The sequence below is a fragment of the Lygodium microphyllum genome, chromosome 10 (assembly GCF_053477565.2).
Source record: "Lygodium microphyllum isolate KBCC chromosome 10, Lygodium_microphyllum_v1.1.10, whole genome shotgun sequence".
In the NCBI taxonomy this organism is placed as follows: Eukaryota; Viridiplantae; Streptophyta; class Polypodiopsida; order Schizaeales; family Lygodiaceae; genus Lygodium; species Lygodium microphyllum.
This window is the reverse complement of record NC_141144.1, coordinates 52,363,200-52,386,611: the sequence shown is the minus strand read 5'-3', so window position 1 is coordinate 52,386,611 and position 23,412 is coordinate 52,363,200. Positions and strand designations below refer to the sequence as shown.

The window sequence follows — 23,412 nt, the reverse complement described above, 5'->3', positions numbered from 1 at the left end:
AATTCACACAAAGGAAGGTTTTCCATTGTCTTACCATGCATCTAAGAAGCTCATTTTCTTGAGAAAGAACACGATCCTGCATGAAGAAAGATACTAAATAATCATCAAGTGTAGGTGACCCACCCCTTTTAAATTTTTTGTGGCCAATAATACACAAGAGTTATCATCAACCTACATTTTTCTTTCTTGCTTTCTAATTCTAATATAGATTAAAGATGCTCCAAGTAAGCATAATAATACCTCATTATTGTAATTATTTACTCTCTCATTAAGTGACTAATAAGAAAAGATCAAAACTTACCTTTTCATAGAATTGATGAAAATGTTCAACAAGCATTTCTATCTGTTGCAATAATGATACAAAAATTATATCCAAATCTTAGGGGCACAATTGGCTTTGCAATTAAAAAACAATGGTCATAGAAGCAAGCTTTGACTCACCTTCCTTGATTTTATTCTATTAAGGCTAGTTTCAAGCTGACCTTCGAGTGTTTGCAAATCCATGATTTGCATGCATCCCAAGTTTTCTCCAAGCATGTGTCTTTATATGTTTTAATAGAAGACAAGTTTTAAATAATTATCACACATACCCCTACTAGAAAACACTACTTCTAGGAAATATATTTGATAACATATTATACATGAGCACCAATTCCAAAAAATATATTTCTATAATATATTATGCATGTTTATCATCATGAAATTATTTTCAATATTAAATTAGAATGTGGAAGTATCACAACCACCACAACTCTAACCTGTTCCTCTGTTCCAGTAATGTTGCTTCAACTTTAAGTCGAGAAACTTCACGCCTCCAATACTGCAGATTAGATCATACATTAAGAACTTGATTGAGAAATTTTAAGCATTAAGGGAGTCTTTTTAAGTGTGTATCAAAAGACTTCACTTCATCAGTAACTTAACTTGATAGTCATCTAAAGTTTTTTTGAAAATGCATCTTCTACATGATAGTTACATATACATTTTAAATATTTGGGGAGACTTCTCATTTACAATTATCTTATAAAGGATAGTACCATGATGGTTTACGTTCAAAATTTTGCAACTCATTAATGTTCATTTTACAATGGAAAATAGGATAATATTCTTAATGTGAATGAAATTGTAACATGCAACAACCCTTGGAGCTATTTTAAAATATCTTAACTTTGTATTTGTACTAGAAGCTACAATTCAAGTAATCTATTCATTTTAGTTGTGAATTTTCATTGTATTTTTTTTCATCTTAAGATTTTTTAAGATTTCTCTTTTTTCTTACAGAAATCACAAATGATCATTAAGCCATCCCTATCTTTTATGAGGTTAGTATGCATCAATTTGGTTAAGGTCATGATTTATTATACCTCTATGCACTTTAGCCATGTACAATATAATGCATTTGGGTTTTTCGACCTCATGTAGTATTTTAGATCTAAAGGCATAGTTCTATCATTGAGCATCAAACCCAAGATCATGTAAATGCTATGTTGATAAACTCAGACCCTTTGTAGTAAGAGCGGTATTTCACTAAAGACTTCGATGTGTTTCTAGTGTCTCATACTAATCAAGCTAGCATTGATGCCCATTAAGTAAACAAGGTTGCTAGCACAACACGTGTTAGGAAAATTTATCATAGAACATGAAAATTACTAAATCATGTTTTAAGTTGGTATTTCTATGTAATAAGTCTTTCATCCAATATGTTAGACATCAGTTGTTAGTTTCAAGGACCTTTTATGCCCTTATCATCAAAATAGTTTTGGTTCCATGCAAAATGATGGTGCATGAAACATTTTTGATCATGTGGCAATCTACCTCTTCTAGAGGTAAGTTGTAGTTAACCATTGCCTAATATCATGCTTAATGTAGTCTCAATTATTTATTCTTCCATGAACCCAACATATTGATAGAGCATATGTTAATGATATCAAGCTGGATCAAAAGTGAGAGCCATCAATCCCATGGGAACTCTTCTCATGAATCCATTGGAACCAATTTTCCAAATCTATAGAACACAAACAATCAACAAAAATAATGAATCCATTTTATCGAACCCATATGACATAAACAAAAGAAAGTAATTTGACCCAAAACAAGGATATTTTGACCAACAAGAATAAGTGGACGTGGCTTTAGTAGTAGTCTTGTAATTTGTGGCAAAAGTTTCTGCAAGCCACTTTAGTGGCTCGGGTTATGGAAGCCACTTTAGTGGTTGAGGTAATGGTTTCATCAGCTTACTCTTCTATTTGTGCTTGTGTTTGTAGTGGAGGGACTTGGTTCACGCGACTCTTCCTCCTCATCATAGTCTTGCTCAAAGTCCGGCCCCTCTTTGTGTATTGGCTCTCTTGGCTCCTTAAGGGGAGGATTTGCTTATTGCTATTGCTCCCCAAACCCTAGCAATTCAAGTTCCTACATGGATAATCCAACCATGATGAAATGAGCTCTTTGTTCCCCTACACCTAAGTTGGTGCTAGGTTTGGATGCCTTAGCATGGAGTCCATGTTTAAGTGCTCTCCTTGCCAACTCTAATTTCCTTTTGAGTTCATTAATTATCTCTTCCTCTCTTGTTTGGGCGACATTTAGTACTGTGTTCAAGAAGGAATTTTGCTACAAAAGCATCCTTGTCCACAACTTCAGCTTTGCTTTCTGCCATAATGTGTTCATTCTCTAAATGTACTAGGTGGTAAGCTAAATCTTTAATCCTATCATCATGGTATTGTGCAAGGGTAGTGATTACTTACTCTTGCTCTTGCCATAATGTACTCATTTATTTGTTCTCTCAGTTTTGGCACACTTTCTATTGTTTCAGCCACTCTTGATTGGAGAGTGTTTCCTGCAACTTGTTTTGAAGCTTCACCATCTTTTTCCTTGCTTCTTGCTCACCTTGTGCCTTTGTCTCTTGTAGTTCTTTGGATAGCTGTTCTCTTTATTTCTTTAAGCCATTGACCTCTTCCTCAAAGTGTCTCCTATCCTTGAGATGTGAAAGTGCATTGTTTCTCTAAAGCAATGCAACTCTCACTTTATTCATCATACAAGTCTCATTGACTTTATTCACCATACCTTGCCTTTAAGACCTCTTTTAATGCAATTACTTCCTTGGTTATTATGGTCGTCTACCTTTTTTTTTCTAGTCAATAGTTTGTAAAGGCGAGGTAAAGGCATTTCTTTCTTTGTCTAGCTCGGCAAGTGTGGCCTTTCTTTCTTCATTCATCTTGTCATGTTGGCTGTGAAGTTCTTTCACTAGCTCATTATACTCTTCTATGTTGCGCATTGCTGAGGGTAACAAAGTAGTGGATACTTCAAGGTGGGGTATCTTTGACCCTTGGTGTGATTCCACATAAGCTATTCCTAGCCTTTTGATTCCTACAAGTGGAGCTCCTTCACTCGGTGTAGGTACAAGTTGTTGCACTTTGCTTATGAGATACTGCACCCAAGCCATGATGTTACTTTCATTGACTGTCCTTTTGTGGTTCCTTGCATTGAAGTGGCCGTGCTGACCATGACTATTGGAGGTGGGTGTAGGGGAGCCTTTCCCTTGCCAATTACCACAAGCCTTTGTTCCGTCCCTTTTGGTGGTAGCACTTTTTCTAGGTAATGTCTCCATGATTTGGGATTTGCATGGCTAGCTCTTCAAATCGAGAAAATTGCTATATAGATCTTTTAATGGCAAGAGCCAGCTACTCATCCTCCTGTCTTCTCAACCTTTCTTCCTCTTTCTCTTGTTTCTTTTTACATTCTCCTTCAAATCTTTTTGACTCCTCTTCCAGTCTCCGTAAGCGCTCATCTTCTTCCTCCCGTTCTTTTTGTATTTTTCTTACAGTCTTCTTGATTCTTCTTGGGCAGCTTTTGGGTCTTTGCCCCCTTCTACTATGGCTTCGATCTTTTTGCTTGGTATTCTCGACATGATTCTTCTTTCTCCATAGCTTGATGGCAGAGGGCCCACTCCCCTCGTTCACTAACTATCCTCTCGCTTGAAGTTTCTTTTTGTTGAGTTTGGCAGTTGGCTTTTCTCTTCTTAACAACTTGTTATGTCTTCTCCTAGTGAACTCTATTGAGTTTTTCTTCCTACAAATTTCCTATCTAGAATAAAGCAAGAGGGCTCATTAGAGTGGGAGAGGGATGCTCTTCTTAGATTGGTGATTATTTAGGGATATCCTCCACTACTTCTCTTTCCACCTCCCCTATGGCTTCCTGTATAATGGCAGTCATCACCCCTCCGAACCATATGGTCAATACCTTGGATGCAAGTTTTTTTCTCTCCGATTACATTGTTTATCTGCAGATTCTCCTCTTCTTGTCCTTGGAGTTGTCGCTAGCATCTTTACCGATGCTTGAATTGTTTTTTGGACATAAGCATTCTAGTTTACCTCATCCAGTATATTTACTGCAAGCCTTTCAAGTAAGGGAACTCTTATTTTGTTCATAAGGATGTTATATCTTTGATTTGAGAAGAGAGTGTAGACCATCTTCACTTGTAGTCTGATAGTGGGCTTGGGAATATCAGACAAGTTGATTTTGTCATTTGTGTAAAATTTCTTCTTATCCATTCCTAACATCCCATAGACATCTCTCTTTGGCCTCTTTTTTGGCTTCTCCACTAACCAAAAGGCCTTCTCCATGGCCTCCAGGCTAAGTTTGACTTCCACCCTCCTAGTGGCATCTCTTTCTCTATTTGTCATTGTGCCACTATTCTTTTGGACATCAAAAGTTTTCAAAAATTTGGTGCATTTGCTATTATCTATGTCCTGGCCCAACTTCTCTAGGTACTTAGCAAGATTGCATTGTTCTATTATTTGTCTAACTGATTCTTCCAATATTACCATCTCCTCCAAGTTATAGATACAGTGACATTTCTGTTGGTTGAAGATGCCTATTTGACTAGCTAAGCCATATTTTTTGTGTTCTTCCTTGAGAATGGGAGCTTGTTAGTCTTATCTTACTACCCTAGCTTTTGGGTTTTGTCATTACACAACATCATACAATGAGTTCACTTTGAAGTTCAACTCCTATTTCAATTTTGCATTCACCTTCCACTTTGCCCTTTCCCTCTTGGAAATGATGAAAATCCTTCCTATAGGATTGTGGAAGTAAGCATGTAAGGACCTTCAGTATCCTTGGTGTGCCTCACTATTTCAAGAGCTAGTCGTAAAAGGTTGGGTTATACTCTAATGTTGCATGATAGTCCAAATCCTATGGAGGAATGCTCACATATGTGATATAAGTTAATATGTTAGTCACGAGGTCACTTGAGTTGATTTGGCTTACAATGTTGATTTTCTCTATTGATATCCTATTCAAGTATGCATGTAGTATAATGTTGTCTCCTAATGGTCGATTTCTTATCACTCTTAAAACTCTAAATGAAGTTGGCACCGCATATATTTGGTCATACCTGGAAGTCTTGATGGCACACTATCGTGCCACTATATGGACAGAGTGTGAAAAAACATTGAATGCATCATCATTTAGCTTTCTTATTAATATATAGAGTCAATGTCATCTTAGTCATTAGTGCTACTGTTCTTAGTATGGATGGTTCAAAAATACTAGGCCTCTGACAAAGCATCCGAAACAAATTTTACCTATAAAGAATTACATCTAATATCCTATAAAGGCATATCCTCAAGCTCATGAACTATCTTAGAAATGATAACTATATCCTACAAATCATATGCATCCAACACTTCACTAATCTCCATTTCAGTCCTTGCATTAGGTAAAATATAAGCTTCATAAACCTCTTAAGATGCATCAAGAAAATATACATGTGCAATGGTTGACTCTTCCACTATAGGATCTTCCAAGGTATCTGTAGCTGTCTCAATATCAGATTATAACTTATATCCTAGTTGTTTGTCCTCTTGCTTGCTATCTTGTTTTTGCTCTTGCCCAACCTCTTCCATAACATGTTGGGGAGGTGGTTGATTTGTAGCTTTAGGCTGATCCACACTTCTTCTTGTCACTCTCTTAGATATCATGGTATTCTCTTCATCTCTCTTTTGTTTCTCTTCCACAAGTACATCCATATTTTGTACTTTTGCTAAATATACATCCACTAAATAATATGCATTTACCGGTGATACCGAGCTAGTTATGTCACAAATGTCTTGCCCTACATGAGATATTTTACTATTAATAACTTTTCTCTTTTCAGCTGCATACAAAGCATGTGTCCATATTGTAGCCTTTGCACCAATTGTCACTTGGCCAAGCATTTTATCCAACTATAGACCAAAATTAGAAGCATGCACAATCGCATAATAATTTTGGATAGTCATATCTTCTAACCACTTTTACATACCTCACTTTCCAAAATTTGAAGCAAGAGGCAATCCTGTTTCTTGTGCATGGATATTGCCATCTTTCCAAAAGATGAGCTGTCATACCAAGGCTCTTGATAACCAGCACAATCCTTCCTTTCATGCTGCAAACTATCACACCACATAAATCTTTTCCCTGGTTTAGGGGCTGCTACCCATTCACATTCCTCTTGTCCTTTCTCATCCAATTTTGCAACCTTCAACTATAGATTCCTCATGCCTTTGACTAATTCATCTAATATATCTTCCTCCCTAACATTGGGAAGAGTAGATGCAGTCATAGGGTTAGCCACGACGTGGCTAGCTTAATAGATATATAAACTTTTATGCTTGTAACAGTGGGAAAGCTAGATATATGCAATCCTTCTCTTCTTCTATGATTTTCACCAGTGCAGTAACAGCTTCCTTAACATGTCTTCACTCTATTTTAAGCCCTATCTCTGTAGTTTGATCCTCTAACAAATCATCAAGCTTCTCTCCAAACTCAAGATTTGCTACTTGTAGAAACAATTCAAATTTTTGACTTGCAAGAGCTTGCTATTCTGTAAGATCTAACTGCTCAAACCAACTTTTAAATTCTGTTAATAAATTTGTAGAGCCATAAAACCCTTATTAGCTTGTAGCACCCACTCTTTGAAAGTCTTTCGAGTAATCAAATTGGTGTCTTCAATGTAAAATTCTTCCCTAAGTGTCTTCCTGAAAGCTACCCAGTCAGCACAATCAGCATCCTGCATGTATAATTCAGTAACTCTGGCTTTTAATTCATATACATTGACTCATACAAAATACTGGCTTAAGCAAGTTGAGCCACCCCAAAGAACTCCATCTTTCAAGCATAGGTATGAAAATATGCAAATACATTTCCACTACAAGGATATGGGGTAATTTGGTTTGAGAAAAAAAATATACTCTGAGAAAAAAAAAGTGCACGAAACCTCAGTGTGGCATTTTTCCGCAAAGAGTTTGAGAGATAGCGAAAGAGAGAGCAAAAGAGATCGTGGCTTTGGGAGGTAGAGGGAGAGGAAGAGAGAAAGAGAGTGAAGGATAGCTTCTCACCGCCACTGCCATCATTTGCGAAGAAGAGGAGGAAGTGCACAAAGGAAGAAGAGGGGCCGTCGGCGAAGAGGAGACAAAGAATCCATCCTTGGGCCTTTGTGGTGAGTACATTGCGCTTCCTCTTGGCTTGTTCTTGTTCTTTCTTCTTTTCTTTTGTTTGTTTTTCTTGAGAATGAGGTGTATTGAGGGAGAAAGAGAGGAAATGAGAGAGAGAGAGAGAGAGAGAAAAGAAGAAAGGAAAGGGAAGAGAGAGAGAGAGAGAGAGAGAGAGAGAGAGAGAGAGAGAGAGAAAGAGAGAATAAACATGAAAGATAACAAAGAAAGAGAGTGAGAGGGAGAGGGTGAGAGGAGAATGAGTGAGAAAACACGAGGGGGTGGAGAGAAATAAAGAGAGGGGCAACAAAGAAAGAGAGAGAGACAAAGAAAGAGAAAAGGGAGACAACATAAAAGGAAGAGCACAAAGAGAGGTGGATAAATTGTGTTAGGTTAGTTAGAAAACTAAAGCTACTCTTCGAGGGAAGGGAGTGTTTAAATTGCCCATGGATTTTTTATACAGCAAAGTGGTCTTGGCTAGCCAAGAGAATTCAATTAAAAATTTGAAATGCTAGATTAGATCAAGTTAGGAATGATCGAATGTCAACTATCCTAGTGTGTCATCCTAGATCCATCAATCAATGTTATTTTAGGGAGACCTAAGTTGAGACTATACCTTATTAATAAAGTGATTGATGCATATTACTTCCCTCATTTCTCACTCTCTTTAAACCAATGCAATGTTCTAGTCAAGTTTGAGAGATGATAGCAAAGTCCATTAAAAATCTAAAATGCTAGATTAGGTCAAATTAGGAATGATCGAATGTCAACTTTCCTAGTGTGTCATCCTAGATCCACAAATAAATGTTATTTTAGGGGGACTTGAATTGAGATTATACCTTATTAATAAAGTGGTTGATGCATATTACTCCCCTCATTTCTCATCTCTTTAAACCAATGCAATGTTCTACTTAAGTTTGAGAGATGATAGCAAAGTAGCTATCTTAAGCTAATATTAGATAACCATGAAAGGAGACTATAGTCACGATTAAGGCTTGCTTTAGATTGATCCTTGTGGGGTTGAGGTGGAACTTTCCCTACAAGGTAGACTTAAATAGTTTGAGATAATGCAGTTTGATTATTACAAGGGAGTTTTGAGCGGAACTTATATTGATTACCTCTTGATAAATTTGTGCCATTAGCATTTGGTGGATAGACATGTTACAAATATAGATATGCACCTAGATATGAGTATAGTCTCTAGATTTGCAAGGCCATGCACTCTCTAGAATTTGGATGAAAAGGAATCAATTTGTGCACATCTTAGATTGACTTTATGATCTTTCTACATTATGAAAGGTGTTGGATATAGACTAGCATATATTGCTTTATCAATGCCGATCATCTTCCCTATATTAGAACCAACCTTAAGTAGATATAGTGGATAGAAAATTTAAAAGTTTTTTAATGTTTATTTTGAAGAAATCTATGGTTAACCATCTATTAATGTATTTAATTTCCATGTATCTAAAGTTGTTATGTGTTGTAAACTAAGACGTTTCAGTTTGACATTAATTTTATTGAGTTATAATAGAAGAAATCCCTTCTCAAACTTATTAAAAAAGAAAAAGAGAATGAGAAAAAAAAAAGTTGGTTGTTGTAACATAAACAAAATGGAAAACGATGATAGTCGTGATGTTCAAGATCGCAAGGCGTATCTTAATCAGTGTGTCCAGTGTCGCTTGTCTATAAAACACGTATGATGCTTCAGTGAGTTCCAATTAGAGATAATTGATTAGGTGATCTCAGACTTTGAGCAAATGTTAAGAAAAATGTGTATCAATCATGCCTTATATTCACAAACTAATTGAATATCATATACAAAAATATTAGACGTGGTCATAAAATTTATACAGGGAGGTGACGTCTCATCCCAAGGAGGAATGCACCTATTTTGGCCTGTTAGAAGAGTTCGTGGTCATGGGATGGATGGAATGCCTAAGCCAATCCACCACTTGGAAGGCATAACCCAGTCTATACTGTCAATACCAGAGGAGACAAGTAGCCTTTTAGACTTTTCTCCAATCTTTGAGTCTGAGATGGAGGCAATGATCAATGCATTGATGCCCATGGATGCTGAGACATTTGTTCCACTAAGAGAAAAAGTATCCATACCATTATAGGATGGATGCCGAGTATCTTACCTGTAGATGTGCTTGCACTCCTAAGTGTGCAAGCAACATACGAGTGGAGCAATGTGATAGTGACCGAGTTGTTCAGGTACATTCTAGGTACGCTTTGTTGATTTCTTTTACATACCATTTTTAAAAAAAAACGTTTTTTTTCAAGGAGTTTTATGATTTACTTTTAGGTTGCTAAAGTATCATATATTACCACTTGGAAATACCATGCCTGAGTCTCGTGATGATGCATGATATATTTTATGAAAGCTTGGTATGGACTACAACAACATCCATACATTTGTTAACAATTGCGTGCTCTTTTGAGGAGAGTACAGGACTATGGAGACATGTTCAAAGTGTGGTGCTCATAGGTATCGACAAGACTTGCAAGGGCAAACCATAACTTAGAAAGTTCTTAGACACTTTCCATGTATCACCCGTATACGCCACATGTTTTGTACGTCGGGCATGGCGAGCTTGACAACATGGCATGTGTAGAGTAGATCCGCAGATGGAGTCCAACGAATATCAATGGATTCATGTGCATGGAGCCACATTGACTCTACCTTTCTAGGCTTTGCACGAGAGCCAATGAATCTTTGGCTCGGTCTTGCTATGGAGGGCGTGAACCCATTCGGTCTCTGCTCAACTTCTTATGGTGTGTGGCATGTAGTCCTTGTTAACTACAATATCCCACCAAAGAAAGGACATCTAATCCTTAGCTTACTTATTCTTGGTCGCTATAAAGTCAAGAATATGAACGTCTATTTCCTCTATCCATGAGTCGATGAGCTTAAGATTTTGAGGGAGGAGGGGGTTATCATGGAAGATATGAGCAATCTCAATGGTCGACAGTTGCAAATATATGAGCCATTCTCATGTGAACCATGCATGAGAAGGGTTGTGTTCTCATTGGTTATATCTATCATACCTCATTCAAGTTTGTGTTCACTAAATAGGGGTATTGGGACAGGTCTGCTTACCTCAGGTTATCATGCATGTCCATTGTGTGAGCCACAGTTAGACTCTCGAAGATCACGAACCATGAAGAAGATGGTATATCAAGGAAATGCCTCTTTCTTGTACCAAAGGGTCATGAACTAAGGGAAGGTTTTCTTGGATAACCTCCAACACGAATGAATGCCCAAAGTTGGTATGAGTTAAAAATGGTCCACATGGAGTCACATCCAAATAGAATGTGATGGTTCTCAGTTTTCTATGAGTTGTCATATTGGACCCACTTATTACAAATCAACCACTTGTTGGATCCCATGCATATTTTTTCAAGAATGTGGGAAGCTTACTATGGGACCACATCACAAGAAAAAGAGACACTGCAGGGGCAAGAATGGATTTGAAGGAGGTAGGCAAGATGGAGATGCTTTGGCCATAGTCGACTGCTAATGGTCGCTTGCAACTACCTCATGCCCCTTGGGTTTTATCCACTAAATAAGAGTGCATTATGAAGCAAATTATTAGGTCTATCTGCACTCTGACAGATATGATGCATTATCTCATATCTACTTTTTTTAAAGATGATCAAATATCAGGGCTCAAATTCAATGATTGGTATAAGATATGTAAGGTTTGTACTTGCCTTGATTGTAAGTGGTCTGGGTATTTTGCTATTTGAAGTCTAATCGTGTTCATAATGCTTCTTTATTTGTGTGGCAATTTGTACTACTAATTGTGGTCGCAAGATATCCCACTCTAGAAATACGTGGGGCGATCTATAGGTTGTAAAATTTAGTGCAATGGATCTCATAGAAGGAGATCAAGACATCCTCTATTAAATCCGCAAGGCAAGGAGCAGTGGAGATGGTCTGTCTCTTTGAGAAGTACCTGCCCAGTAGCATGCTCACGATACAAATCCACCTCTTGGTGCATCTTGTAGAGAAGTGGAGATTGCAGAACTTGTCCATATGCGATGGATGTTATTCTTGGAGTGCTTCATGAAAACCCTGAAAGGCTTTGTACAACAACGAGCTCGTCTAGAAGGTAGCATGGTTGAAGGTTGGTTGGTGTCCGAGGCATTAGTGCATATCTCACAGTGGCTACCAATGGTGGATTCAGACAATATTATGCTATGGTCATTGAAGGATGATGATAGACTGACCAGAGATGTGGTGGTTGGAAATGGCGTAGAAAAAAGGATGGATGCTACAATGGAGGAGAAAGTGAATCATTTTTGTATGTTGCACCATGCATCCATGGAGATGTGACTCGCTAGGTATGAGCAAGCCAAGAAAATCGGGAAGAAGCACGATTGTAATTTCAACATAGTACGCACCATCAACCAATTTGATATCTTGAGGGTATGGAGGAGATTCTACGGTTTATGTCTATATGATGTGTACATGGAGCTTTGATCTCAACCTCTCGTGAAGGGGTGGGGTGACATGTTTTATAAGTTGTCGTATCTAGATTTTATATGTGATAACTAATCTAACTATTTCAATGTATAGTATAAAATATATAGTGTGACATGGTTGCATGGACAATATTTTTGCGTCGAGCGCATCGACAAAATACGCTCCACAACATATTGTGATATCGTGGCAAAGTTCGAGTACAAGAGCTCATGGCGAGGCCATAGATCCAAACACTGTTCTAGATAAGATGGAGTATTTTGGAAACCTGAAAAGTGTTATCTCAGTGGATTATCATAGCTTCTCCATGATCATATTCGATGTTCAGTGGTTCAAAGTGGTATTGGAAGGAGCTAGAGCAACCGTTCGACGAGGTCCATTTGGATTTCTCATAAAAGATTTTGAAAAAATATAGACATATCTGCAAAACTCGTTTATCTTGTCGGCCCATTGTGAATAGATATATGAATTATTCATGAATTGTTTTTTTTTAATTTTACTTACGACACAGATATGTCAGAAATGTTGAATCTCTCTTGTATGTGATTTTGAACAAGTAATTTTCTATCCAAACCCTTGACAAACTCAATGGTGGTATGTTGTGCCTTCAGCTCCTCAAAGTGCGAGAGTTTATGATGAAAGCAATGTTCCAAGCACAGATGAGGGCAGTATGTAGATGGAGGGGTCAATATTGCAAGGGGTAGAGGTCAAAGATGGCTAGGAGTATGTAGAGGAGGAAAAATCGGGTAATGATGATAGAAATATAGGAGGCCAAGAATTATTTGAGAATAAGGTGGATTCATTCTTTTGTGGTGACCCATCTATCGACCTTTTAGTGTTAACGGAGTTGTGCCATGAGATTGACATGGGACCATAGGCTATGTCATACTTCTAGCATCCACCTACTCAATTTATTGATGAATCACTTATAAGGGTACTCTAGAATATGTATTTTAAGTAACAAAAATTTTTAAATTTTTTTAAAGAGTTGTATTACCATGTTTTGCTTAAATCTTTATATTGATTATGCTAACATCACTTTCTATTTGTACAGGTGACCTTTAACGATATTTGGAGAGCACGATGAGTTGAGGGATGAGTGATCAGGAGTTGCAAGAGATATTCACATGTATGTCTCCTGATCAGATGGCTCAATTTAGAGATATGACAGACCAGGAGCTGTCTCAGACACCATCAAGCCATTTTGGTAGATCTACTTTGGCACGCTCTGATGCTTTGGTTTCCACTAGACGAGGTCGATGCTCTTGACTGGGCCCAGATGGAGGGAGTGGTTCTGGGAGATGCTGCGGAGACATGGATGCGGTGAGCTTGTGGTCAAGACGGCTTGAGATATAGGTGCTTCTCCTCGCTCTTATGCATGCTCAAAAGAGGGTGGCTCAAGTGGTTGTTATGGAGGCACTGATGTACTGTCTCCATTTTGTTATTCTGGTGGAGTTGCGTCACATGTAGGATTTGTCACACTTGTGGGGACATCTACCCTAGTGGCTTTAGCAATCGTCCACAGGTGGCATCCCTATGGGCTACTCCAAGAGATACCACCCGCGTAAGTATACCAGATGTACAAGGATCTTTAGGTTATACCTAGTAGCATGGTCCTAGGTAGGAGAGGACACATCTTAGATATACCCCAGAGGGATATGGATACATTATAGATGACACAATAGTTGTCGTGATTATGAATGATGAGGGGAGGAGGTTGATGTCTCGTATAAGAGAGTTGAGCCAAGAAGTTTTCTGGCACAACGTCTTGGACCATTGGAAGAACTTATTTAAGGGGAGCAAGGAATACATAGTAGCATCCTTGCATGAGGAGTTTCTGATACCCACCACGATAGAGAGATTTTCCATAAGCTGGATGATGGAGTGTATGCATGCGTACATATTAAGCAAATGATCGGACGCACGCAAGGCACTTAAGAGTAGCATCTCAAAGCCCAAGTGGCTAGATGCAAATGATTGGTGGAGACTCAAGGAGGAGGCTACAAATTCTCTAAGACATTGGAGACAACAGCAAGAGGTAGCGAAGGCACGACTGGAGGCATGACTAGAGGTAGGGATAGTCCCTCATCTTAAGAGTGGTGGCCATATGACTTATCTCAAGGACTTTATAAGTTTTTCTTTTGTTCTTCTCACTTTATTTTTTACAATATCGCTTATACTGAGACAATTATGTTTCTAACAATTGTATTTTGTTTTCTTTGTAGCACTTCATTACAAACCACAATCCCACAGGCCTAGAGACTCGATATGTAGAGAGATATGGTCTCACTGCATTAATAGATAGATAGTATGCAAGCGATGGTCAAGTAAGTCACTTATCTTTCTTACTTGTAGTTACTATTTTTTTTAAAATGAATTATGTATGGTGGACTAATGTATAGTTGTTTTTTTCCAAACTTGGTTCGATACTCCTTTGCGTCAAGACGAGCTTTCAAATTGGCGAGGATCTATAGCTCGCACCTGGATTCGTGGAGTGCAAATTCTCTTCCTTTTTGGTCTTGTGATTTATGTAGATATCTTCTATGTACTATGCTATTATCATCCTTTGTATCTTACCATGATTCCATGAGTTTTTATCAGCAATGTTGTATTTATTCAATGTATCAATCTTGTGGGTTCAAGTACATTTTGTGCTCATTTTGATGACCATTGCACACTTAACATGTAATCCATTTGTAGAATATAAATACAACATATAGTGCTACAAGTTGCCCTGCCACAAATCTTTTTTTCTCTATAACTGTCACTTTTAACATCGTAAATTTACTATACGCATTGCTATTGGTGTCGCAAACTGTCGCTATTGGTATCGATATTTGTGTCGGTTTTGTAGCGCACATACCCATACTGAACAAAATTAGAGAGAGAGAGGGATAAAGGTTAGGCAAGAAGGCTGGCAACCATGCTCCCTATTCATTTCATTATCTTCCACAGTCAACTGTTTACAGACACACGAAACATACAAAAATAAGGTAACCTATATGTAACCATAGTTGAGTCAGTGCGACCCAACCGTATTCAACACTCCCCCTCAAGCTCAAGTGTGATACTTCACTCCAAGTAGCTCTCTAAAACAATGACTTGGTAAAGATATCTACAACTTAGTCTTTTGTCCTCACATGGAAAAAACGAATGTCACCTCACTTTTTCTCTGATAAAGTAATAGTGTACCTCAATGTGCTTAGTCCTAGCACGATAGATAGGATTACTAGCTAGGAGCACACTACTCATGTTGTAACAATAGAGTGTGACAGGCCTGACTTCCTACATGCCCAAATCACCAAGAAGCTTCATAAGCCATGCTACCTCACATGCAACTAGTGTAGCATCTCTATACTCTACCTCAGTACTAGAGAGTGCAACTATAGGTTACTTCTTATTGCTCCAGCTAACCAACTATTATCAAGGGAAAATGCATAGCCACTAGTAGATCTCTTATCATAGGCACTTCCTGCTCAATCAACGTCTATATATCTTGTAAGCTCCAAAGGCTTACCATGCTCATAGAATAGACTATAATTTGATGTAGCCTTCACATATCTCAAGATCCTCCTCACTGCATCCGACTGAGGCTCATAGGCTTCTACATGAATTGGCTAATCGATCCAACTGAATAGCTAAGGTCCGATCTAGTAATGGTAAGGTAAGTTAGGCTATCCACCATTTGTCTATACATAGTGACATTCTCAATCTCATGCCCAACATCTGCAAGTAGCTTAACATTTTGCTCCAATGGAGTGCTCAAAGACTTGCAATCCAACATACCATACTTGGTTAACATGCCTTGTGCATATTGCTTTTGCAACAACCAAGTACCATGAGGTGTAGAAACAACCTCAATCCTAAGGAAATACTTAAGTTCACCCAAATCTTTGACCTGAAATTCAGCATGTAACAAAGCCTTGATCTCTCCAATTCCCGTGACATCATCACCTATAATGATCAAGTCATCCACATAGATGACTAATATCACATAAACAACCCTTGTTTTCTTTGTGAATAGGCTATGATCAACCTTGCCCATAGTGAAACCAAGTTTCTGTAAGCATGCACTTATCTTAGCATTCCAAGATCTAAGTGCTTGCTTCAACCCATACAATGATTTCTTCAATCTATACATGTGTAAGAAAATTTGGATGTACATAGTCCTCGGGCTGATCCATGTATACTTCCTCAACCAAATCACCATTGAGAAAAGCATTCTTCACATCTATCTAATATATACTTCATCCTATAGATGCTGCCAATGCAATCATTGTTCTCACGGTTGTCATTTTAGCAATGGGACTAAATGTCTCCTCATAATCAAGACCATATTGTTATGCATACCCTTTTGCCACAAGTCTTAGGTTGTATCTTTCCAATGTATCATCTAATTTGCACTTCACCTTGTATACCCATTTGCAACCAATAGGTGCTTTTCCTTCAAGAAAAACAACCAAATCCCAAGTGTCATTTTTAGCCAACGTTGAACATTCCTCATCCATTGACTTACACCAATGATCATCCAAAATAGCTTCAAAAAAATTTGTGGGTTCCTTGAAGCTAGTGACTTTTGCTATATATGCATAGTGCCTCATTGTGTAGCCACTATATATAAGCCTATCCACATGCTTCCTGACTCTTTCTGAGATCTCCTCAACTAGGTGCTATATGAGACTCTCCTTTGTCACGAGGTGGTATGTATCTATGTCTCACACCAGGAGTCACAACTGATGGAATACCAAACTCACTATCTAAGCTGTCAGTGCTAGTTGAATCATAACCACAAGTCACTGGCCCTCTAACATCATCAAGTTTTCCTTTTCCTTTATTAACATTTCTCCCCCTCACTGACATACATGTGTCAGTGGACAAAGATGCTAAAGTCCTCAATCTACCTATCCAAGGACTAACGAATATAGTAGCATCTTTAGAAGGCCCAAAAATTTCTAAACTCTCATTTGTACCTGCATGTGCACAAGCCTCCTAACAAACATCATCATCATTCATTAATATGGTCTTCTTCTCATGCCATGAGTTCAGTTCATCAAATACTACATCTCTTGAGACCAATGTCTCATGAGTAGAAGGATTGTAGCATTTGTAGGCCTTCCTATCTTGTGCATACCTAATAAAGATGGCATTTTCTTCCTTTGGGTCAAGCTTCTTACTTTTCTCATTTGTTACATGTACATATACCAAATATCTAAATATCTTACAATGATTAATGCTAGGCTTTATCCCATAAAGTATCTCATGAGGAGTCACCTCATGTATCGCTCTTGTTGGTGTATGATTCATGACATACACAATAGCCATTGCAGCCTCTATCCAATATGCATTTGGTAGGCTATTCTCATTCAACATGGCTCTAGCCAATTCCACGATCACCTTGTTTTTCCTTTTTGCCACACCATTTTGTTGTGGTGTGTACTGCATGTCAATTGTCTCTTTATCCCATGGGCTGCCAAGAAGTGATCAAAGTATTTAGAGACATATTCTCCAGCACTATTAGATCTCAAGCATGAGATGTAGCAAGCCATTTCTTTCTCCACATGTCTCTTGAAGTCTTGAAAAGCATCCATGACATCGCTCTTGCCCTTTAGCACATACAACCATGTGTACCTACTATAGCTATCTATGAATGACACATAGTAATATGATTCCCCAAGAGATGCATTCTGTGAGGGTCCCCATACATCAAAATGTACAAGCTGTAATGGTCTAGTAGTAGTGCTTACATGCCCCTTACATGCCTCATAAATGGAAGGCTTGATGGCTTCCCAAATTGACATGATTAACATGCATGTTCCAATTCCACATGCTTGAACTTAGGGAGTCCAATTACAACTTGCTTATGTTGCATATTCTTTAGCTTTTGAACATTAACATGACCAATCCTTTTATGCTATATCTCAATGTCCTTTATTGTAGCATTGTCATGTGAGTACATAGTAGCATTTAATGCTAAAAGTTTTGTATCCAAAGTAAACATCTTGCCATTTCTTTTGTCTTTAGCAATGAGTTTGCATCCTTGACCATACTCTTCAATATAGCATTCATCTCTATTGAATCTAACTTGTAGTTTCTGTTCAACCATTTGTCCCACAGAAAGTAAGTTTTTGGTTATGGAGGATACATGTAACACGTTATAGAGACTCTTTTTCTTGTCACCATGCATCATCAAGGGAACAATACATGTATGCTTAATGTCATGCTACATATCATCCCCTGTGCAAACATATCCACGAGCACCTTGTACGAATGTGTCAAACCACTCTCTATCAGAAGTCATGTGGTTAGATGTCCCTGAGTCTATATACCATACATAATATATTTTGTCTTGTGTAGGCAACCCTTTCTTCACATGTCGCATAGCAAACAACCTATCATCCCCCTGCATACCACTAGAAGAGGCATAATTAACATGTTGCCTCCCTCTTACTCTCTAATCATTATGCTTCTTTTAGCAATCTTTAGCTACATGCCCATATTTGGCACAATAGTGACAATCCTTATTTGCATTTGATAGCTGTCCATGGCTCATTTGGGACTGCTGCCAAGTGTCTCTTCCTCTAGATAATTCACCCCCTCTTCCATGAGCATTTGAGGCACCTCTATTTGCTTGAGGTTGCCTATTTTTTCCTCTAGTACTTTGCTATCCACAGGCTGCATATGAATTTCCAACCCCTCTTCCTCTAAATTTTGACCTTCCTCTTCCACCTCTACCTCTTTGATTTGAGTAGAACACATTGTCCCTACTATTTTTAGATCCACTGGAGCTTGTATTGAGTCCAAGATTCACTTCTTCATGCATTAAAAGAAGTGCCAAAAGTTCATCAAATTTAGGCTGCTCCTGACGCACTGAAATAGAAGTGTCAAACAACTTGTACTCCTCTTCAAGTCCATGGAGGGTAGTGGCCACCAAATCATCATCCTGAACTTCAGCTTCGATTGAGCCTAGTTGTTCTACAATGGTTCTAATTTTACTCACATAGTCTTCAATAGACCTTCAATTCCTAGATATGTGGCTAAATTTTTGCTTCAATTGTATCTTGTGCACGAGTAATGATCCGAGAAAATCACAAAAAAATGTTTGTCTAACACTTTGTTAAATTTTTATATATTTGGAGGTTTGAAATAAAGAAGAGGGTGGGAACACCCTCTTAGGAAATCCAAAAAATCACTGGATGAAAATATTTCATGGACCGGTTTACCAAGGGAGGGTGAAGAGTAAAGAACAATGGAGGAAGGTGAAGGGAAAATGTGTAATGTGAAAAGAAAACACATGAAATTGATTTGGAGCCATCCAAAGGGCATGTGAGGCTCATAATGTCATGGCTTTGGAGCCTTATGATAATTGAAACAAATGGGATCCTTCTTGGAAGCATTAGTAGAAGAAAAATTAGGCACCTGATTTTGTAAGATTTTCTAAAAATAGTTCCACTCCGATCCAAAAAAACTTTTCAACATAAAAGTTGTAGCGCGTGAGCTGAAGTTTTGGGTCGAATTTTTTAAATAATTTTTTGGAGCTATGAGTCAGGAGATATGGCCAAAATGGTGGACGCCAACTTTTTCCAACTACGGTGGAGAACACCTCCCAATTTTATACACACACACACTTAAATTCCCACACTTAATACTTCCATAAAATATCATTTATTAGACTTCTCCTCTCTCTCAAGCTAATAAAATATTAGAATTCCCCTCCTAAATCACCCTCAAATCATCCTTAGTTGTAGTAGTAATATATGAATTCTCACTACTCTCTCTCCATTATTGCTAGATATGATCTTATTTTATGAAGATTCTCTATATATTTTTATAGGAGAGCTCTTGGACTCAAGCTATGGCAGGGAGAATGGAGAAAAATCACCTATAATGGAACCTGATTAAGTACAAAATTGGACAATAAAATATCTAGATGGAGCTTCCACATTGGTGGAATTGCCTTAATGTAGTTTTGGTGGTGTTAATTCTTATTCTATCTTAACCTCCTCCCTAACAATCCTCAAGGTCTATAGAAAGAGGCATTCTCCTTTGTAATTTGCAAGAGAGATCCAAGAGGCATTCTTCAGCCCTATTGAGCCTTCCCCATTCTCTCTCATGAGCTTATGCAGTTCATTCCCTTTCTATAGCTTATGCATGCTCTACAGTGTAATAAGCCCATGCTATTGGTGTCCATATTGTGTATATTGGTTATGTCTTGAGGGTTCTTCATCTCTTGTTTCCTCTTAAGTTTTATTGATTTATCTATTTTTTGTGGTCTCTCTCTCTCTCTCTCTCTCTCTCTCTCTCTCTCTCTCTCTCTCTCTCTCTCTCTCTCTCTCTCAAATTTTCCTCTCTTCTCTCTCACAAGCTCCTCTCCCTCTTGCATAGCGTCCTAGTTCGCTCTTCCATGACTAGGTAGTGCCCTTACCTCATTCACTTTGTGGAAGAAGGGAGTTTACCATAGTATAGAGATTGCCATACCGAATTTCCTTCGTAAAAAATGTGCCTCCGCGCTGAGGACATTCTCATCCAAAATTCTCTACCTCCTTATGCGGGATGATACAACACATAGTGGTGGATCCTCTACAACAAATGCTCCAAGTGGCTCTTCTCCAACACCTTCACCAACTCTTTTTGAAGCTGGTCGATGTCCATGACTCCCACAATGGTCTCCCAAGGAAGCCCAAGAAAGGAAGTATGCCTATCGAATGACGGCACGTATGCGGGTAAAATGTGTTCACCTTAGAAATTCCATTCTCTCACAACGGAAAAAATCATGTTGCCATCAATTGCTAGGTTCTCGTAATTGTAGTGAGTGATTTGCAAACAAAGTAAAGGCCCTTTCGGGAGGTCCTCGTCTCCAAATCATCAAATTCCTCTCTCTCTCTCTGGCCTAATCCACATCAAAGTAGGACAACTATGCATAAACTGTGTGGAGTTTTGTAGAGGTGCAAAGTATGGAGACTACCTTTAACTGTTGCTAGCTCGAAGGTTGGGTGTGGTTAAAAATGTAGCCATCACACCTTATGAAATATATGTCATTGAGGATGGACACACTAAGGCAAGAACAATCACTGGTGAGAAAATTCTTTGTATAGCAAAGTTGGTGGGTTCCAGAAAGAAACACTCTGAGAAAAATCCTTTATAATTCAAGAAAGTGCCTTCTCTCTACTCCCTTAAGTAGTCTCCACTTATGAATAATAATAATGGACCGAATCTCTACACCTTCTACTCTGTAAAAAACATCCAAGTTAATGTATGCATCAGTAGGAAGATTTTCTTCCAGCAGCGTCTTGTCATGTACTTTGGGACTGAAAGATTAAGGGATATTCTTGTATCACCAGAACCTATAATCTTCCCAATGCTAGACTACAATGCATCCTTCAATGTACATATCTTTATTTTATTATAATAGTTTCTCATGACTCACCGCAAGTTATATAGACCAATCCAACCTCTTGCTATGCAAACTGTGCATATTGTAGCCAGCACAAAGCTTAGATTCCAAGCCATTATTAGAAGCATACTGGGGCCTAGACGTCTTGCTGAAATCAATGCATATGTGAACCCATTCATTCTGCCCCTCATAAAATACAACTTAAGTCTAGACATGTTCATCTTTGTACTCTACTAAGGCAACATGGCATTTCCAAGCTTCTTTGGGCGATGTCGTATTGCTGTGCATTCGAGGTGTGTAAACCACCCAAAAGTTGTGCATGGGATTTGGTACTTTGTACATATTTAGTTGTTGTGATTACATTTATTCTCAGCGTATGAGTATTGATGCTCACATGAAGGGCTTCACTTCATAAGTTTTTGTTAATAGCACACTTATTAGTATCTATGGTAAATGTGGCGCTTGTAGCCCCTTGGTGGGCAACTCTCTTGTGGATATGTATGGGAAATTTGGCTCCCTTGTGGAAGCGCATCATGTTTTCAACAACTTACCCATTCGTGATGCAGTCTCTTGCCTCAGCTTTATGTTGGAAACAAACTGGTAGACATGTATGGCAGAAGTGGCTTACTTGCTGAAGCACACCGTGTCTTTGACATGCTGCCAGTTCATGATGTAATCTCATGGAATGCATACATTTCAGGATACGCTGAACTTGGAGCTTGGGGGATTTCTTGAAATCTTTGTAGGATCATTGTCTGCAGGACTCATTGTTGGTGATATTGCAAATATATCAAATACTGAAGAGAGGTTTAAAACGATGGTTTAATTTTCGGGAGGAGTTTTTCCTCCTGTTTTTTACTGCCTCCAATTATTTTCTTTCTTTTCAAACTTTGGTGCGATCATCACCTTTGCTGTTTTGGGAACATTCAATGGTCACAGGAATTCTGGTGCACCTTGAGGGCCTTTTATTTCTGATGTACAGGACAGTGGTGAAGGTTCGACATCATCCAGCTGCCAAGCACAGTCTTATTGTAGGATTCAGAGGGTCTAAAAAAGGAAAAAGCAAAGCCACGGATGGCTATTTTAAAAGGAGGCTTTGCCATGGATGGCTATTTTGAAAAAGGAGGCTTTTTGGGGGGAAACTGAGAATTATTGAATCTGAATGGACAGAATTCTGAGGAGGGAAAGAGTCGACACGCAGAGATTGGAGGGCGGAATCAGGGAGGATTGGGGAAGAAGATTGGAAGGGAAAAGGCACTGACGATGAAGGACAGAAGAGCATAGGAGAAGTGCAGAAACAGAGGAAAGGAAGGGAAGAGCGTGGAAAAAAAATGGATGTAAAAGCGAACGGGATGAACAGCATAGAATGCTGAATGAGGATGAGTTGCAGGATGCTGTTCTTTTGGGTGTTCGTAAACAAACAGGACCTTCCAAATGCAATGAATGCTGCTGAGATTACTGATAAGCTGGGACTGCACTCTCTTCGTCAACGACATTGAAAACAGAAGAAGGGATGCAGTCTTCCATGTATGCAAGCCTCAAGGAGGAGCTGTGATGCTTTTTCGCTGCGATGAGTAGAGGGATTAAAACACCATCACTAATGCTTCAGCTAAATTCTTGTTGTCGCTTATTGCTGCATTTTCCGTGACGGAGGATAGATTGAAATAATGTTTGCTTTAACGACTGCAATAGAGTGTGTGTAACAGGAGAGAAGTTTGCAGGTTGATCAAATTCTGAGAAGGGAAGAGGAAGCAATTAGTTGCTTCATTGCTGTGACATCTGGTGAAGACAAAGGTCACAGATCTAGGGAAGTCAATTGTCAAGGCAGCAATAAGAGTAAAGCTGTTTCCGTTGACAGGACAGACAGGATGACAATAATCGAGGACGAAGACGCTTGTGCTGATTAAAGGCAGCTTCTCTCTGTGCTCCTACGTTTTTTTTCCCCCTCTTTCTCTATGCTACTTACTACCATGGATCATGAATGTTACCCTGTCATGAGACAGATGAAGTGGGAAGGCGACTTTGTGCTTCAACGAGGAGACTGCTGGAAGATGGATTAG

General features: G+C 38.6%; 1 protein-coding gene across 4 annotated transcripts in view; it reads right to left on the bottom strand.

Moving 5' to 3' along the window:
- LOC148029997 (uncharacterized) overlaps positions 1-23,412 on the bottom strand; it is a 149,234-nt gene that overhangs the window by 538 nt on the left and 125,284 nt on the right. Inside the window, exons 3-6 of one of the 4 annotated variants that reach the window (XM_087686271.1) lie at positions 759-820; positions 442-541; positions 302-343; positions 35-76 (exon numbers count right to left, since the gene is read on the bottom strand). In XM_087686271.1, the coding sequence (XP_087542397.1) occupies positions 35-76; positions 302-343; positions 442-541; positions 759-820 (246 nt within the window). The remainder of the gene's footprint in view (positions 1-34; positions 77-301; positions 344-441; positions 542-758; positions 821-23,412) is intronic. The other 3 variants (XR_015692118.1, XM_087686273.1, XM_087686272.1) reach the window with 3 other exon arrangements.